At 40.1% G+C, this 19,229-nt stretch overlaps 1 protein-coding gene across 5 annotated transcripts in view; it reads left to right on the forward strand.

The window, feature by feature from the left end:
- Positions 1–2,104: 2,104 nt before the first annotated feature.
- Positions 2,105–19,229, forward strand: part of RPS6KC1 (ribosomal protein S6 kinase, 52kDa, polypeptide 1) — a 211,512-nt gene continuing 194,387 nt past the window's right edge. For all 5 annotated transcript variants that reach the window (XM_011996156.1, XM_011996155.1, XM_011996152.1 and 2 more), the window contains exon 1: positions 2,105–2,381. Coding sequence is in view for 2 of the 5 variants with exons in the window: in XM_011996152.1 (XP_011851542.1) it covers positions 2,277–2,381 (105 nt within the window). In the remaining 3 variants the exon portion in view is untranslated. The remainder of the gene's footprint in view (positions 2,382–19,229) is intronic.

Genomic DNA, 19,229 nt, shown 5'->3' on the forward strand with positions numbered 1-19,229 from the left:
TAGATATATAATAAAGATGTAAGTAAAGTGAGTCAAGTCGTGGAAGAGAGGTATGCTGGGAGATAGACATTTGCAAGTCAGTGGGAATAAAGAACAAAGGATCAAAGGCAAAATCTTGAGAATATTGAAAGTTCCTGGAAGGAAGAGAAATCAGCAAAGGAGACTGAAAAAAGAGTGAGTTATCTGAGTATAAAAGAGAAAAGAGAAATAATGCTGACTCATGTGCTAAGAACACAGAAAAGTTTTAAAAAGGTAGAAATGGTCAGAGACTTTCAAAATCCAGAAATATTGGGCAAATTGAGGTCAATGGAAACGATTTTCAGAGCGGTTTCAGAGTAGCAATAAAGAGGTGAAACCAGATTGAATTGGACATGGGAATAAATGGGTGATGATGCAATATTGATGTAGATTACTTTAAAATCAACTTAAACAACTTTGACAGTGAGTGGAAGGAGAAAGAAAGGAAGAGAAGAAGGCAAAATGAATAATGCCCTTTACTCCCTTCTCACCTGGCTAACTCCCATCTCTCTTCCAACATTCAGTCTTCTATCAGAAAGCTTTAGGCGATCTTTCATTCTGAATTGGTGTGATCTGTAGCACTCCATATATACATTCACCATGGTACTTATCACAATGTATGTCTTTACTTTTCCTACTAGATGGTACTTGAGAACAGGCACTATCTACTTTTTTTTTTTTTTTTTGAGAGAAGTCTTGCTCTTCTCCCCCAGGCTGGAGTGCAATGGTGGGATCTCGGCTCACCGCAACTCGCTCCCGGGTTCAAACGATTCTCCTGCCTCAGCCTCCCAAGTAGCTGGGATTACAGGTGCCTGCCACCACGCATGGCTGATTTTTTGTATTTTTAGTGGAGAGGGGGTTTCACCATATTGGCCAGGTTGGTCTCAAACTCCCGTCCTCAGGTGATCAGCCTGCTTCGGCCTCCCAAAGTGTTGGAATTACAGGCATGAGCCACCGTGCCCGGTTGGAGAACAGGGACTATCTTTGTAACTCCAATGCCAAATTGGCATCATGTGGGGCACATAGTAGGTGGTGAATTCAGGTTTAATGAATGACTAATAGACTGACTTAGATATATGTAGGTTGAAAAGAAGGAGCCAGTGGTGAGAAAGAGATTAAACATACAGAAAAGAGATTTGGAATGTCATTGAAACAGTCTTAAGGTCGGCCAAAGAGGATGGGATTCAGATCACAGGTGCAGTCATTGGTTGTAAAAATGAGCAAGTGATATGTGCACATCTCAGACTGGCATGGAAATATGAGAAGATGAAGGAATTGGTACTAACGGTTATAGCTGCTTCTTCCTCTTCTTTTTTCCTTGTAAAGAAGGGTGGTGGTGCAGAGAGTAGGGAGGCAAAAGGAAGAGGAACAGAGTCTTTAGGATAAAGGCAAAGACTTGAAATGAATATTTTGGGGAATGAAAAAGAACCCCAATCACAAAAAGATAAAGGAATTGCCAAGCGTTGATAACAACCTCAGCTGAAATTGGAAACTGTAGCGAGTGGCTTGGAGAGTTCTAGTGACATACATATTTTTTTCTTTCTTTTAGCCAGAGGCAAACTCCAGATTTTCGAACCTGAGGGGATTTTAAAAAGATTGATGCTGGCTTGGGAGCTTTTTGGGTTGGGAGCTTGCCGTGTATGTGTGTTACAGAAAGGCGCTCAAGGGAAGGAAATTCGTCTTAGAAAGAAGTAAGGAATATGTCTCAGAGAATGAGATGTTGCTGTGGGTATATAAAAAGATAGACCGTGAATAGGTAAGGAAAGAAGGTGCTAGGCTATGGTATCTCTCCATCCCTTCACCACTCCACGTAAGTTTGTACTACGGCGGGGCGGAGGCAGGGAGGATCACACTCTCCCGGTGCGGCGTGGCTATACCAACTCTCACAAAATCTAGAAGGTGACGGAGCTAGCGTACAAGAAGTCGTCTTTAGTGGAGAGGCCTGAGGTCTCCGCAGTGACGGGGATGGCAGCGTGACCCCTTAATCTTCAACTACAGGCCAGTCCCAGTTGCCCCAAAGGGGTTAGAATCTAAGGTGGTAGTCTCCCCTCCCCCTAGAAGCGGGAGACGGCCTGGCCCGGAAGCTTCTTTGCTGACCCGGAAGCAGAGCTGTGCCGCTAAGGCGCCGCCGTGGAGCCGCCTTGGAGCCACCGCCCCCTCGCCGCTTCGCCGCTGCGTTGGGGAACCGGGACCGCGGCGGCGCCGGGTTGCCCTGATGATCCCGGGCGGGCGGTGGCGGCGGCAGAGGCGGCGGGAGGATGACCTCTTACCGGGAGCGGAGTGCCGATCTGGCCCGTTTCTACACTGTTACCGAGCCCCAGCGACACCCGAGGGGCTACACAGTATATAAGGTCACCGCCCGGGTGAGTGCGGGTGTCGGGCTGGGATAGGAGCTTGGATTGGGTCCTGAGGATCTGGGGTGGAGACCCTGGTGTGAGGGTACCTGACTCTGGCTCAGAGCCGAGGGTGGGACTGGGTGCTGCGCCTACTGGCGGGACTTGCGTGTCGGAGGTTGAGATTTCTGAAGTAGTGGCTGAGTGTGGTATGCCCAGGGCTTCACGGTAGTAGGTCGTGGTAGAGTCTTCTTTCTGGGGGTGGGGTAGTCAGTGGTTGATGGTTTTAAATTGATGACTCAGTTCCCATCCCGTTTGGACTTTCTCTTCTGAGTTTGCAATTTGCAGAAGTGGTTTTGCTTGCTCCAGGAAGATAATGCAGATTTAAAAGTGTTAATTTATGTGTTCTTTGGCTTATGTAATATAAGTTGTTTTTTCTCTTGACCTTTATCAGGTTTGCTGTGAGGTAGACAGACTCTTGGGACAGATGTCAGTGTTAGGCCACCAACCTAGGAGCTGTGGATCCGAGCTTTGTCAAACCCTTAACTTTTTCACGTTTTTCAGTAGGAGACGTGAAAAAGATCTGCTGAGGGTGGCTTGTGTGAGCTACCATGAGGTCACATTTTAAAGTTGGGAGGCTCCTTTACATCGACTAACTGGTCCAATTTTTAGTAATCACTTTATGTTTCATTGCTTTTGCCTTGAGTTTTAAAGAGAGTCTGCATCTTCTAGGAAAGTAAGAATAAATTAAAATTAAATAAGTATATATGTATGTGACGTATGTGGGCATGAATATGTGTATAGTAGGCATTTTGTACACATCACCCAATTTAATTCTCATTTTAATGATGAGGAAACAGATTAAAGGAAGTTTAGTAACTTACCCAACTTTACATTGCAAGGCAGTAGCAGATCTGCCTGGGATCCGGAACCAGTTTTGCCTGACTCCAAGTTATATAAAATGTTAAGAATTAACTTTATCATTATCAATTTTTAAAGAGGAGAGATACAGATTAAGTAATAATAGTTCAATATACATTTGGAGGATGTAAAGTAGGCCTTCAGAAGAATCTTTTTTTTTTTTGAGACAGAGTTTTGTTCTTGTTGCCCAGGCTGGAGTGCAATGGCTTGACCTTGGCTCACTACAACCTCTGCTTCCCGGGTTCAAATGATTCTCCTGCCTCAGCCTCCCGAGTCGCTGGGATTACAGGCATGTGCCACCATGCCCGGCTAATTTTTTGTATTTTTAGTAGAGACCTCGTTTCTCCATTTTGCTCGGGCTAATCTCGAACTCCTGACCTCAGGCCATCTGCCCGCCATGGCCTCTCAAAGTGTTCATGCTGGTGGCGTGAGCCGCTGCTCCCAGTCTGAGAAGAATCTTAAAGGTTAAATAGATTTAGATCAGTTTGGGGCATGGGAGTGGCACGTGGTGTGTGGAAATGGTGCACAGTTCAGATAAATGTGAGAAGGAGGTATGGATGAACATGTCTGTATAAGGATAATGAGAAGATCCTACCTGCTGTTGCCAATTGCTGTAAGGAGAATAGAGGGAAGTTTGTTGCTCCCTTTTTGCACAGAAGGTTGTTATATGGGTGGAATGTTAGTTTCAAGTTGTGTAAGAAATTTTGTGAGATTGAGGGGCCCTTTTTATACCACTCTTGAAACCTTTCTAGTCATTGGGCCCTTTGAAATTCCAGACTTAGTTTCCTAACACATAGTGTATGAAATCAGAACAGTTTTCAATATATGTAATGTTTCTCTCACAGCATCCTACTTATCCCTTAATTTAACAAGAAAGTTATATTGTATTTAGTTGCATGTCTATGTCTCTTAGTGGATTTAGAGCAGTTCTCTATCATTGACATTTGTTTCTGCTTATATCGAATAATAGATAAAAGAAGATGCATGTGCATGGCACATAGTGCCTGAAAAACATTGTTGAATGTTTTCCTCTTCATTGTACGCAGCATACCCAATAAATGTTTAGATCCACACACTAAATACTGTGAGGGACATAAGGCTGAATAAAGCATGGATCTTTCTTTCAAGGATACACGTAGTAGAAGAGAGTTTAGTATACTTAAAGAAATGTGATAAAACACAGGAAGTTCCAGCAGACACTACAGAAAAGGGCTGTGGGGAGACAGATTGCTTCTGGATCAAGAGATTGGGGAATATGTACCAATCAAGATAGTTGAAAGGGGAGAAGAATCCAGAAAAGGAGAGGGTGTGAAAGGTAGACAGTTGAAAGGGCAGAGTCCATAAAGACCTGGAGGTGTGAATGTGTGTGGAACTTGAATTGGAAGCACTGAGTATAATTATTTGTATTGTTACTTTACAAAAGGAAAGGTTAACCAAATGCAGATTTTTTTTCCCCCAAGGTGTAGTCTCGCTCTTTTGCCCAGGCTGGAGTGTAGTGGCATGATCTCGGCTTACTGTAACCCCGCCTCCTGGGTTCAAACAATTCTCCTGTCTCAGCCACTCAAGTAGCTGGGGTTACAGGCGCCCGCCACCATACCCGGCTAATTTTTCTATTTTTTGTAGAGACAAGGGTTCGCCATGTGGGCCAGTCCGGTCTCGAACTCCTGACCTCGGGTGATCCACCCGCCCCAGCCTCCCAAAGTGCTGGGATGACAGGTGTGAGCCACCGCCCCAGCCAAATTCAGATCTTAAATATCTGAAGGTGTGACCTATTTACTGAACTAAGTTTTGACAATATAAACTAGAAGATAAAGTAGCACATTGCCTTAGAACTAACCAAATTTATATATATGCGTATTACATATTGCTGTGGTTATTTGAACTTGAAAATTGCACACACTGCCTTTTTTCTTCCCGTATATGTTTATGTCTTCATTTATTGCTTATGTTACCCATTTTGTTTTTAAAATGTAACGTCTGAGAGTCAACATGGAGGCATACTTTCAAAATAACTGTGCTTAGTATTATAAAATATTTCTTGAGAGTTAAGGAGAAAAACACCTTTTTTCAGGATAATTAACTAGGTAAATAGTGCTCTCCTGAGAGAACTTCATGAGATAAAAATTAAGAATGGCTTCTGTGTATTTTCTACTACTGGTTTACTTCTAGCTTCAAGGAACAATTTTCTATATTTTTAATCCTTGCAGGGTTATTTCTGTAGGAGTAGAGTTTTAATCATTGGAAGTACCAGTGTTAAATTTTGGATAGCAAAAGAGCTTTTTCATCTTCTTAAATCTCCTGTGTGCTTTTTTGCAGTTCTCTGAAACCTGGCAAGCTTAGATGATTTTGAGGCCAGTTACAGGCATACTAACAGATTCCACAGTTAAACTCTGTATTATTTTTTAATTTTTATCTAGAATAAGTACCTCTATTCAGAATTGGAAAGTTCTTTCATAAGTTCCCTTTGATTCTTTAGTTGAAGGAGACACAAGTATACGAGAACCATCAGCAGTGTTTTCAGTTATTTCATGCTAAGTGTACAAAATTCTCTTATTGTAGTATAGATTTCTCAGCAACAGTAGGTGAATGGCAGTTCTTGCCTGTATTCATTTCGTGAGTATAAAAATTATGTTTTTATTCTCAAAAGACAGTGCTGCAGTATAACTTATTTTGTTTACATTGAGTCATAATTTACATACAGTAAAATTCACCCATTTTAAGTGTCCAATTTGATGAGTTTTGACAAATGTATACAGTTGTGTAACTACACCGTGTTCATCACTGCACAAGTTTCCTCATGTTCCTTTACAGTCACTCACTCCCCCTCATCCCATATCTCTAGGCAACCACTGGTTTGCTTTCAGTCATTGTAGATTGGGCTGCATTTTCTAGAATTTTGTATACAAGGAATCATACAGTATGCACTTTTTTTTTTTTGGTCTGGCTTATTCCACTCAGTATGATTATTTGAGATTTATCCATGTTGTTTTGTGTTTCATTCCATTTTATTGCTGACTCATATTCCATTGTGTGGTTATACTACATTTTATCTGTTCACCTGTTGGATATTTGGGTTGTTTCCAGTTTTTGGATATTATGAATACAGCTATTATGAACATTCATATACAAGTCTTTGTATGGACATACGGTTTTATTTCTCATGATACCACATGCCTTTGTTTATGTAGCTTTATACTAAGCTTTGAAATCAGGTACTCTAAGTACTCTAACTTTCTTTCTCAAAATTGTTTTGGCTATTCTCGATTGTTTGCATTTGTGTATAAAATTTAGAATCAGCTTGTCTGGTTTCTCCAAAAATACCTGTCCAGATTTTTGATTGGGATTATATTGAGAATGTAGATCAATTTCAGAAGAATTGATGTCTTAACAGTATTGTCTCTGAGCCATGAACATATATATCTCCCCTTTTATTTAGCTCTTCAGCATGAGCAGTGCTTTGTAATTCTGAGTACAGTCTTGCACATATTTATTTTTGTTTATTGATCTTTTTCAGAGATGGAGGTTTCACTGTATTGCCCAAGCTCGAGTGCAGTGACGCAATCATAGCTTACTGCTGGTGGAACTCTTGGGCTCGAGTGTTACTCCCTCCTCATTCTGCCACCTGGGATTGTGGGCACAAGCTACCTCATTGGCTTTGCACATATTTAAAGTAGTTTGAGTTTATTTTGAAACCAGGAGAATGTATAAATCCTCATTTTATTATACATAGCTAGTGTTTGTTGAGTAATAGCAGTAGACACTTACATGGCGCTTACTGAGTCAAGCAGTTTATATTAAATTAAGACGTTTGTCACAGGGGCCCAGTGAGTAGTTGCCGTTATCATTTCCACATTTTCAGTGAGGAAGTTGAGGCACAGAGACATTTAGTAACTTGTCCAGGGTCATCTAGCCAGCAAGTGGTAGAGTCTACATTTGAACCCAGGTAGACTGGTCCCAATCACAGTGCTTTTAATCCTAATGCAATGCTGCCGAATACCTGTATTATAAAACACTTTTCATTAGGTGCTGTGAGTGTGCATATGGGGACACCTATGTGTCCCCACAAGGGCATTACTATAGTTTGGCAAAAGTGATGGATACACATGAATAATAAGTGACTGTGATGATGTGAACAAAGGGGAGTAAGGGAATTAATGGGAAGTACTGAGCTTCACTTAAGTCTGAAAAATTACCATTTCCAAAGCTTCACATCAAAACACTATTTATATTGCTTGGAGGGAACCTGTCCTCAATTCCTGACCATATTCTTGAGTAGCCTGCTTGTGCCTGGGAAAGGAATTATTTGTAGTTTCCAAATTAGGCTAGAACACTATGTTCTTCCATATCTCTCTGTTAGATGCCATTTTCCCTGTCTGGAATACTCTTTCCTTTTGTCTTGGCAATCTCTGCTCATCTCATCTCAGGTGTCAGCTATACCCTGTGTTCCAGAAGCTTTTTTTTTTTTTTTTTTTAGGCGTTGCTCTCTGTATGTCTTGTATCTCCTCCATTATCATAATGTACTTGTTTGACACCTCTTCTGATGGCAGACTCTATTCTTTTTTGAGAGTCTCACTCTGTCGCCCAGGTTGGAGTGTAGTGGGATGATCATGGCTCACTCTAGCCTTGACTTCACAGGCCCAAGCCATCCTCCCATCTCAGCCTCTCTAGTAACTGGAACTACAGATACATGCCCCCCTGCCTGACTAATTTTTGTAGTTTTTTAAGAGACAGCACCATGTTGCCCAGACAGATCTTGAACTCCTGAGCTCAAGCGATCCAGCCGCATCGGCCTCCCAAAGTGCTGGAATTACAGGCCTGAACCACCGTGCCTGGCCGACTCTGTCTTTTTAACTGTGTATTCTTGGTGCCTAGCACAGAGCGTGGACTTTGAGGCCTAGCACAGAGCCTGGACTTTGAGGGATTTGAGGGTAGGCTGGAAGGAGGCAGCACTTTGCTTTTCAAGTGTTGATTTTTAAATTAACATACAATAAAATTGACTTATTCTGTTGTATAATTCTTTGAATCTTAACACGAGTTTAAATTCATTTACCACCATAATCAAGAAACAGAAGTTTCATCATCCCAAAAAACTCCTTCATGCTATCTCTTTTTCATACCCTTCCCCCTACCCCTTATACCCTGGCAAGCAGTGATCTATCTCTACAACTATACTTTTGTCTTTTTGAGAATGTCATGTAAATAGAATCATACAGTATTTAGCCTTTTGAGACTGATAATTTGCCTATTTTTTTTCTTTGGGTTGTTTGTTTTCTTACTCTTGAGTTTTGAGAGTTCTTTATGTTCTGGGTATCTTTTTTGGGGGGTCAGATATGACATTTGCAAATCTTTTCTCCTGATCTAGAGCATATCTTTTCATTCTCTTAAGTACCTTTTTTTTTTTTTTCCCTTTGAGACAGAGTCTCCCTCTGTTGTCCAGGCTGGAGTGCAGCGGCGTGATCATGGCTCACTGAAGCCTTAACCTTCTGAGCTGAAGCAATCCTCCACCTCTCAGTCTCCTGAGTGGCTGGGACCACAGGCATGTGCCATTGTGCCCGGCTAATTTTTGTATTTTTTTAAATAGAGACCCAGTTTCACCATGTTGCCCAGGCTGGTCTCAAACTCCTGGTCTCAAGCAATCTGCCTGCCTTGGCCTTCCAAAGTGCTGGGATTACAGATGTGCACCTGGCCTTTTTTTTTTTTTTCAGAGATGGGGTCTCGCTGTGTTGCCAAGGCTGGAATGCAGTGACTATTTGCAGGTGTGATGATAGTGTGCAACAGCCTCGACCTCCTAGGCTCAAGCGATACCCACCTCAGCCTTCCAAGTAGCTACGACTACAGGTATGCCACTGCACCCAGACAGTATCTTTTGCAAAGCACAATTTGTAATTTTGGTGAAGTCCAGTTTATCAATTCTTTCTTTGATGAACCATGCTTTTAGTGTCATACGTAAAATCTCTGCCCAACCTGAGGTTACAAATATTTTTCCCAATGTTTTCTTCTAGATAACTTATTGCTTTGCATTTTATATTTTGCTCTATGACCCATTTTGAGGTTTTTTTTTTTTTTTTTTTTTTTGTATAAGGTGTAAGGTTTGGGTGAAGGTTCTGTTTTGCCCCTGGTTGTCCCATTGCAACAAAACACCGTTTGTTCAAGAGACTAACCTTTCTTCGTTGAATTGCCTTTACTCCTTTGCCAAAAGTCAATTGACTATATATATATGTGTGTAAAGCTGTTTCTGGATTCTCTTATTTTGTTCCATACCATACTATATTGATTATTATAGCTTTATACTAAATCTTAAAATTAGACAATATTGTTTCTCCAATTTTATTCTTTTTCAGAATTATTTTGACTACTCTAGTTCCTTCGCTTTTACATATATATTTTAGAATCAGTTGATCTATAGCTACAAAAAATCCTTTTGGGATTTGATTAGGAATGCATTAAATCTGTAGATCACTTTAGGGAAAAATGGACATCTTTTCTATGTTGAATCTTCAAATCTATGAACACAGTATGTCTTGCAATTTATTTGTGTTCTCTGATCTCTATCAGCATTTTGTAGTTTTGAGCAAATTGATTCTCTATATGTTTTGTTAGATTTATTCCTCACTATTTCGTATTTTTGTAGCTATTGTCAATAGTATTTTTAAAAATTTTGGTTTTGAGCTTTTCTTTGCTAGTATATAGAAATTTGGTTCATTTTTGTGTTGCCCTTATGTCATGTTGACCTTTCAAACTGACTTACTAGTTCTAAGACTTTTTAGTAGAATTCTTGTTTTTTTCCTGCATAGACAATCTGTGTTGTCTGCCAAAAGGCATAGTTTTATTTATTCTTTCCAATGTGTATGTCTTTTATTTCTTTTCCTTGCTTTATTATACTGGCTAGGTACTTCTAGTCCGCAGTCTTGAATAGGAGTGGTGAGAGTAGACTTCCTTGCCTTGTTCCTGATATTAGGAGGAAAGCATTCAGTCTTTTATCCTCTAGTATAATTTTCACAGTAGAGTTTTCGTATATGGGAGGCTGCCTGTTTTATTTATTTTTATATATATTTTTTGAGACAGAGTCTCACTCTGTCATCCAGGCTGGAATGCAGTGGCGCTATCTCAGCTCACTGCAGCCTCCACCTTCTGGGTTCAAGTGAGTCTCCTGCTTCAGCCTCCCGAGTAGCTGGGATTACAGGCATGTGCCACCACACCCGGCTATTTTTTTTGTATTTTTGGTAGAGACAGGGTTTTGCCATGTTGGCCAGGCTGGTCTCCAACTCCTGGTCTCAGGTGATCCACCCACCTCAGCCTCCCAGAGTGCTGGGATTACAGGCGTGGGCCACTGCGCCCAGCCTGCATGTTTTAATTTTTAGTTTTGTTAGCTTTTAAATTTTAAAGTAATATATAGTCATACACATTTCAAGCAATAATTTAAGTCACTTTAAAGGAAAAAAAAGAACCTACTGAATTTTAAATCCTTAACCTGTTAGGATTACTAACAAATGTCTGGTATTAAAGCAGTGGGAATTGTTAGATTTCAGTCGTTAAATCAGTAGCTTCTTGAAGATTTCTTGAATAAATACTTAGTTCTGGCTTAATCTGGAGATATTTTCAACAAACAAAATAATCATAAGGATATGGAGGGCAATTAGTTTGTTGTAAAATATATTTATGCTTAAAATTTTTCAAAACTGGCTCTCAAGGTGTCTTGTGTTTTCTAGAGTTTAGTTTTATTCTACTGTTCCTTTGTTTTTGACTTGTAATATTGTTTAGTAGAAAACTATCTAATATACCAAAAATTTCAGTAAATGGAACTTAAAAAATGTAAATCATTCCGATTTCATCTTGTTTGTTGACAACTTGATCTCAGATATTAAGATTTTATGTTAAACTGCAAACTTTCTTTAACATTAAGGATTTTGATTTTCCTTGAACCTTGATTGGAAAATAGTTTAGAATATTGCTATAACTGGTAAAACTTGAGGTGAGAAAAATAACTTTAGCAAACATTATTGAGTATCTAGAGATAATTTGCAGTTTTAGCTTCTTTATTCTCTCTGAGATTTTGGGATTTTAATAATATAGAAAGCCACAACTCCTTACCGTCTTTGGCGGTTTGGACTTTTATAACAAGATACTGTAGACTAGATGGCTTCAACAATAGACGTTTATTTCCCACTGTTCTGAAGGCTGAAGGCTGGGAAGTCCAAGACCAAGATGCCAGCAGATTTCTTCCTGATTTGCATACAGCTGCCTTCTTGCTGTATGGTCTCATGGCTGAGAGAGATCATTGTCTTTTTCTTGTAAGGGCAGTAATCCCATCATGAAGGTCCCACCCTCATGACCTGATTACCTCTGGAAGGCCTCACATCCAAATCCATCACCTTGGGGATTAGAGTTTCAACATGAAATTCAGTATGAATTTTAGGGGGAACACAAACATTCAGTCTGTAGTACTTTTGACATAATGCTTTCATGAAAACTTGTTAGAAAGGTGAATGTCTAAAATTTGTCCCATGGACTTATCTATCTTATATGGGAGTTCTGTCACTCCAGAGAACTAAAAATTATAAAATGTCTAATTATGGTTTGTGCAGGTGTTGCCTCTTGGGTCCAGACTGCCTGGCTGGTGGGTAATAACCAGCCCAAATATTCTTGCCAACCAGTGCCACCTGTGGCTCTGCAGGGAAAAGCAGGAGAGAGGAACTGAGATACAGGTGGTCGTGAAAGGGAGGTTGAGTTTGGTAAGGTAGCAATTGCCTATGTGAGTTGGGTGCTTTGACCTACTTTTCCTGCAAGACTTGTTTTTTGTTTTTAAATGTATGAAGTACAGTTTAAATATGTCAGTATATTTACATGAAAGTATGGATTTTATGAAAGTTAATATCTGAAAATCAGGACTGCTTGTATTATAGTGATGAATGTGCCACTTGGTGTACCTAATCACCACAAGGAGAAATATTCAGAATAGTGTAGCCTTCCATTTCTGCGTATTGTACTATTCCTGTCCCACATTCAGAGATTGATATCTTTGGAAAATGAAGAGTGGACATGTTTTCCATGTTTGATTATTTGTACCTTGACATTTAGTGTAATTACTAAGTATTACTTTTGTCACTTTTTTTTCTTAGCTCTGCTACCCTAAACTAGCAGCTGAACAGTGATAGTGAAGTAGCCCTCAGAAGACTTGATTACAATACTTTGCTCATGAAAGTAGCTTCTTAAATTTTATATTTAACTTCTTATCAATACTGGTTTCTAAAGGGGCTTGTTTTATCTTTTTTTTTCCTAGGAAATATTATAAGATTGAATAATTTTTGTAGTTTTGTTTTCTAGTACAGGTTGAGAATCCCTATTCTGAAAGTTTGAAATCCAAACTGCTCCAAAATCTGAAACTTTTTGAGTGTCAAAATGATGCTACAAATGTAAAATTTCACACTTGACATCATGTGATAGGTTGTAGTCATGCAAACAATTATTAAAAATACTGTATAAAATTACTTTTGGGCTATGTATATAAAAGTATATATGAAACAAATAAATTTTGTGTTTAGCCTTGGGTCATATCCCCAATATATTTCATGTATGTGCAAATATTCCAAAATCCAAAAAAAAAAATCCCTAATCTGAAACAATTCTTGTCTCATGCATTTTGGAAAAAGGATATTCCACCTGTAGCTATTATTTGTTAATCTTAACAAAGCATACAGCTTTTTGTATATGTCTGAGTTAACAGAGTGATTTCTAATCATCGTTATGGTGATAGTGGTAATCAGATAAGAGAGTGCTTTTGAATCTTTTTTTTTTTTTTTTTTTTTGGGACGGAGTCTCGTTCTGTCGCCAGGCTGGAGTACAGCGGTGTGATCTCGGCTCACTGCAACCTCCACCTCCCGGGTTCAAGCCATTCTCCTGCCTCAGCCTCCCCAGCAGCTGGGACTGCAGGCACGCCCCACCACACCCAGCTAATTTTTGTATTTTTAGTAGAGACAGGATTTCACCGTGTTGGCCAGGATGGTCTCGATCTCTTGACCTTGTGATCCGCCAGCCTCGGCCTCCCAAGGTGCTGGGATTACAGGTGAGCCACCGCACCTGGCCAAGACAGTGCTTTTGACCTGACTTTTAAGGAAACCTGGAGATATTTATTAAGAAGTAGATAGAATAAGTTAGCATACTGGAAACGATTTCAGAGACCCAGTGACAATGTGACCTGTTGATTGTTACGGAACTGACTTAGGCCAAGCCTCAAAGTCTGATCTTTGTTTTCAGAATAGGCAAGGGGGCTGACTTTGGGTCTTTTATTTTACTTTGATTTAGTACTGAGCTGGCAGAACAAGCAGTTCATGGGCAGTGCCAACACCATTATTAAGACCCCATTCATTTTAGTTCCAAGCCCCTTGTTTTTTTTTTCTGCTTTTCCAAAGTGGTTCTTCAATTTCTGTATTTTAGTTGACTTATAAGACACAGGGTTTACCTAACTGTAATGCCTATAGGCATTTTGTCAGAGATATTTTGTCAGGAATATTACCTGAATACTTGGAATTTTAATCTTGAGGAGAGCCAATTGACTTATGTTCTAGAGAGAGCACTTAGGAGTCATGGAGTTGTGAGATCTGGTCCTGCCTCTGTTATTTGATTGAGTCTATTTTCTAGGTCTTTGGTTATTTCATCTTACCAAGCATGGTGGTTGTGATTATTGAATAAAGTAGAGTATTTAATTTCTTAGCACAATAAGAGACAGTTACTTTTGCTGTGAGACATTGTTTTTCTAAATTCATAATTTGCTGTTCATGAACATAGGCAGATGGACCTACAAAAATTGTGGTAGTATTTCTCTAGTGCTTCAAATTTTAGTAGGTGTTGTACTAAATAAATAATGAGGATGATAATAATAATAAATAACATAAAAATAAAAAGTTTATTGGCTAGATGTCTTTGGGAAATACTATGTATCTTCCTTTTGGGGATTTACTAGGCGTATTAGTGTATTAAAGGTTTGAAGAATTATTCTGTAAACAACATTCCCTTCTTAAACAGAGGTAAACTGAATTGATTATTAAGCCCTTCCTGTGAGATCACTGATTTTAAAGAATACTGGTATTCCATGTAACATGGTTTGTGAAGCACTGCTGTTGGGTAATACTTTTAAAAAATTTTTTGTATTTTTAGTAGAGGGTAAGGTAATACTTTTTAAGATGACTTGGTGATAAATTTCTAAAAAGCAAGAAGCTTTTCAAGATACATAGTACTAACTGAGTCAGTGGCAGTTAATGCTTGCAGTGGAAATTTGTGAACTTTATTTTTATTTTTATTTATTTATTTTGGGACGGAGTTTTACTGTCACCCAGGCTGGAGTGCAGTGGCGTGATCTTGGCTCTCTGCAACCTCCACCTCTCTGGTTTGAACAGTTCTAGTGCCTCAGCCTCCTGGGTAGTTGGGACTACAGGTGCATGCCACCGCACCTGGCTCATTTTTATATTTTCGGTAGAGGCAGGGTTTCACCTTGTTGGCCCGGCTAGTCTTGAACTTGTGACCTCAGGTCATCCACCTGCCTTGGCCTCCCAGAATGTTGGGATTATAGGCGTGAGCCACTGGGCCTGGCCAAATTTGTGAACTTTTTTTTTTTTTGAGACAGAGTTTCGTCCTTGTTGCCCAGGCTGGAGTGCAATGGTACGATCTCAGCTCACTGCAACCTCCACCTTCCGGGTTCAAGCGATTCTCCTGCCTCAGTCTCCCTAGTAGCTGGGATTATAGACGGATGCTGCAACACCTAGCTAATTTTTGTATTTTTAGTAGAGATGGGGTTTCACCATGTTGATCAGGCTGATCTCAAACTCCTGACTTCAGGTGATCCTCCCACCTTGGCCTCCCAAAGTGCTGAGATTACAGGCACGAGCCACCGTGCCCGGCCTTTGTGAACTTTTCTTTTTTTGAGATGGAGTCTCGCTCTTTTGCCCAGGCTGGAGTGCAGTGGTGTGATCTCAGCTCACTGCAAGCTCCGCCTCCCAGGTTCAGGCCATTCTCCTGCCTCAGCCTCCCGAGTAGCTGGGACTACAGGCACCCACCACCACGCCTGGCTAAGTTTTGTATTTTTAGTAGAGATGGGATTTCACCATCTTGGACAGGCTGGTCTTGAACCCCTGACCTCGTGATCCACCCACCTCAGCCTCCCAAAGTGCTGGGATTATAGGCTTGAACCACCACGCCCGGCCCTTTGTGAACTTTTAATGAAAACAATCACTGTTTTAAATTCCAACTTTTGTGGACTTTATTGGTTGAACTTTATGACAAACTCTCTTGAAATTTTTCCAGAGAAAAATTACTGAGTGCTAACTCAGTTTTATTCATTGTCAGTATGGTTATATTCTTCCCTCTGATTTCTGATTGATATTCTTATTTTTCATTAACTTTTCAGTCACGGAAGATAATTACACAGAAAGAATTGTTACTCATGGATGTTTGCACTCAATTCACATTATCCTAACCATTTTGTGGTTTTGGTTTGCATTTTGGGGAACACATTTGTAAAGTATTTAAATGAGATGACGCATTTGGGAATACTGAATCCCTAATAGTGGGGTACTAAGTGGTTGAAGTTGATAATGTATTTGGGAAGTGATTGTATTTTTATAATGCAGTTGCATAAGAATCAGACCTAGTATATTCTCCATTGTACTGCAGTACCTGGCAGCAGAGTAGGCACTAATATGTGTTGAATGAATAGGTGAAATAAACAAAAACCTAATGGTGATGGAATTTTATGGAAATAAGTAAACTTCATTATTGCTGAAAATACCACAGATAAATAGAGGGAGGCAGTGTAATATAGTGGAAAGAGCACTAGACCAGGAGTCAGACAGTCGAGGATCTCATTCTGACTTTGAAGGTGAATAGCCATGTGACTTTAGACAGGACTCTGAACCACCTTGTTTTCTTATCTGTAAAAGGGGAAGTCATAATAACTACTCCTGCCTAACTCATAGGTTGTTGAGAAAATGAAGTGATTCATTAATATAAAATTCTTTGCAAATGTAAATGTACAAAGTCAAGTTTTCCCTATGCCTAGCACAGTGCCTTGAACAGTATTAGCACAAATACAGACTGTTAATAATAAAAAGGAGGCTGAAATACAAGAGCTTAAAGCTGATTCTTGGAGTGCTCACAGAATACTAGGGGGCAGAAGGATGAAGAATAACCTGCAAAAGAGAAGCAAAAGCACCAGAGAGGAAAGAGGAGAATCAGGAAAGTATAACCCTGTACTTTTAAGACACAATTTTCATTAAGCTTTAGGCTTGTCAGGTAATACCTGAGTAGCTTTTGCTTTGATTTTCCAAACCCTGTCTAAATTTCCTCCTTCTTTGTGAAGTATTTGGTGGGCACAGAGTAGTTCCTTTTGTAAGCCTAAAATTAAAGACCTTCACTTAGATAGTTACACTTCAACTTTGATTTTCCGTATATTGCTTAATAATCATGAGTTACTTTTGTTACCGAAACACAGGGGTTCCGTCTAGGTCCTGCTGCTTGTCACACAGCAAGCAATCTCTGAGACAATGAGTATTGCTAAGGAAGCCGGCTTTAATCAGGTGCTGCAGCCAAGGAGATGTTCAGATCCATTTCCCTGACTGACTAAAATTAGGAGTTTATATAGCAGGGAGGAAATGTGATTATGTATGAGAAAACAGGAACTATGGAGGGTTAAGGAAGCCATCGTGACGGATGAGAGGTCTGGCATCTCATTGTTTGGATGCAGTGATGTGGTGAATTTCAGTTCATTTGATGCTGTAAAAGGAAAATAAATCTTGGGGCCCCCAAATCACTAAGCTAAAGGTAAAAGTCAAGTTGGGAACTGCTTAGGGCCAACCTGCCTCCCATTCTCTTCAAATTCACCCCTCGGCTCACTGAGATAACAATTAATACATACCAGATTGCCTCATTTGGAGAGACTCATCAGAGACTCAAAAGAATACAGCCATTTGTCTTTTACCTACCTGTGACCTGAGAGCTCCCTCCCTACGTCGAGTTGTCCCACGTTCACCTTGAGTTGTCCCACCTTTCTGGACTGAACCAGTGCCTATCTTACACATATTTATTCATGTCTTATGTCTCCCTAAAATGTATAAAATCAAGCTGTGCCCCTACCACCTTGGGCACATATTGTCAGGATCTCCTGAGGCTGTGTTATGGGTGCAGATCCTCAACCTTGGCAAAATAAACTTTCTAAATTAACTAAGACCTGTCTCAGATTTTCGGGGTTCACAATGTTAATACTTTTTGAGAAGCCTGAAGGCCCTTTCCTGAAGGTAACTCTGATAAAACAAGTGTTAAGTTTCAAGCTTTAATACCAGAAGGGTCAGTTTCCATGTTTATCCAAAAAAACCTGTCCATGGGACTGTTGGGTCAGTTTCACTTTTATTATCAAGAAGATCATTAAAAGTCTTACATCACTAAACCATGACTGGTTGACTGCTTTTGGGATGCCACTTTGCTCTGCAGAGGGAGGATGCAGTGTCATGGGAAGGATCTAGGATGAAGTGTTTCCCAATCTGTTGCTTAGCACACTACTGTTCCCTGAGGTATGGAAATACATTTGGGAAATACACCCTCCTCCGCTCTGCACTTCCCTCCCACCCCACCACCGTGTACCACTAGATTGTGAACTCCAGGAAGGAGGGGACTTGCTCACCGATGTAATCCAGCACATAGATGTATGTAAACCACTAAGCGGACAGCTGAGAAGTAATCAAATTTGTTATTTCTGATAAGATGGTTTTAATATTATGGCTGTTGTTAGGGGATGGCTAATGTGTTTTTGTTTGTGCAGTACACATGTATTTGATTTCCAGGACTGGCTCATCTGAAGAACACCCAAAATGCGATACTTCTAATATGTACGCCAAACTAAGAAATAAGTTCTTCCGTCTCAAAAAGATCATTTGCTTCTATTAAGGAAGATTATTTAAAATAGTTAAGATACCTTAATATATTTATAAATTCAGGAAATGTATTAAATTGAGAAAAACATAAATTGTGAAATTTTAAGTACATTTGAATAGATCTTGCTGTGAATGATCATTTGTTATTTTTGGTGGGTGGATTATTAGTGGATTGGTTATCCATACTTTTCTTCTCAATACATTTCATAAAAATGTAAGGAAACGGCGGGGCACAGTGGCTCACGCCTATAATCCCAGCACTTTGGGAGGCTGAAGCAGGTGGATCATGAGGACAAGAGATCAAGACCATCCTGGCCAACATGGGGAAACCCTGTCTCTACTAAAAATACAAAAATTAGCTGGGCATGGTGGCACATACCTGTAGTCCTAGCTACTTGGGAGGCTGAGGCGGGAGAATCGCTTGAACACAGGAGAAGGAGGTTGCAGTGAGCTGAGATCACACCACTGCACTCCAGCTTGGGCGACAGAGTGAGACTCTGTCTCAAAAAAAAAAAAAAGAAAGAAATGCTTATAAGAAGCAAAATTAGCCATACTATGTGAAATACTATACTTTTAGGAAGGTGTGTGTGAGGGGACAGGCTGATATTTGAAAGTAATAGTTAAAATCAAATATTTGAATAATATATAGTTGTTAGTTACCTGTTGTAGTCTCTAATATTAAATCTGTGTTGTCTAATTTGGTAGCCATTAACCACATGTAGCTATTTTGATTTAAATTTAAATTAAGGCCTGCAGTGGCTCACACCTATAATCCTAGCACTGTGGGAGGCTGAGGTGGGAGGATTGCTTGAGCCCAGGAATTTGAGACCAGCCTGGGCAACATAGGCAGACCCCCATCTCTACCAAAAAAAAAAAAAAAATGTGTGTGTGTGTAAGCGTGTGTATGCCAACTGTGGTGTTGTGTGCCTGTAGTTCCAGCTACACAAGAGGCTGAGGTGGGAGGATCAGTTGAGTCCAGGAGTTTGAGGCTGCAGTGAGCTGTGATCCTGCCATGGCACTGTAGCCTGGGTGAGAGAGT

This window comes from Mandrillus leucophaeus, unplaced genomic scaffold (genome assembly GCF_000951045.1).
Source record: "Mandrillus leucophaeus isolate KB7577 unplaced genomic scaffold, Mleu.le_1.0 Scaffold503, whole genome shotgun sequence".
Classification (NCBI taxonomy): Eukaryota; Metazoa; Chordata; class Mammalia; order Primates; family Cercopithecidae; genus Mandrillus; species Mandrillus leucophaeus.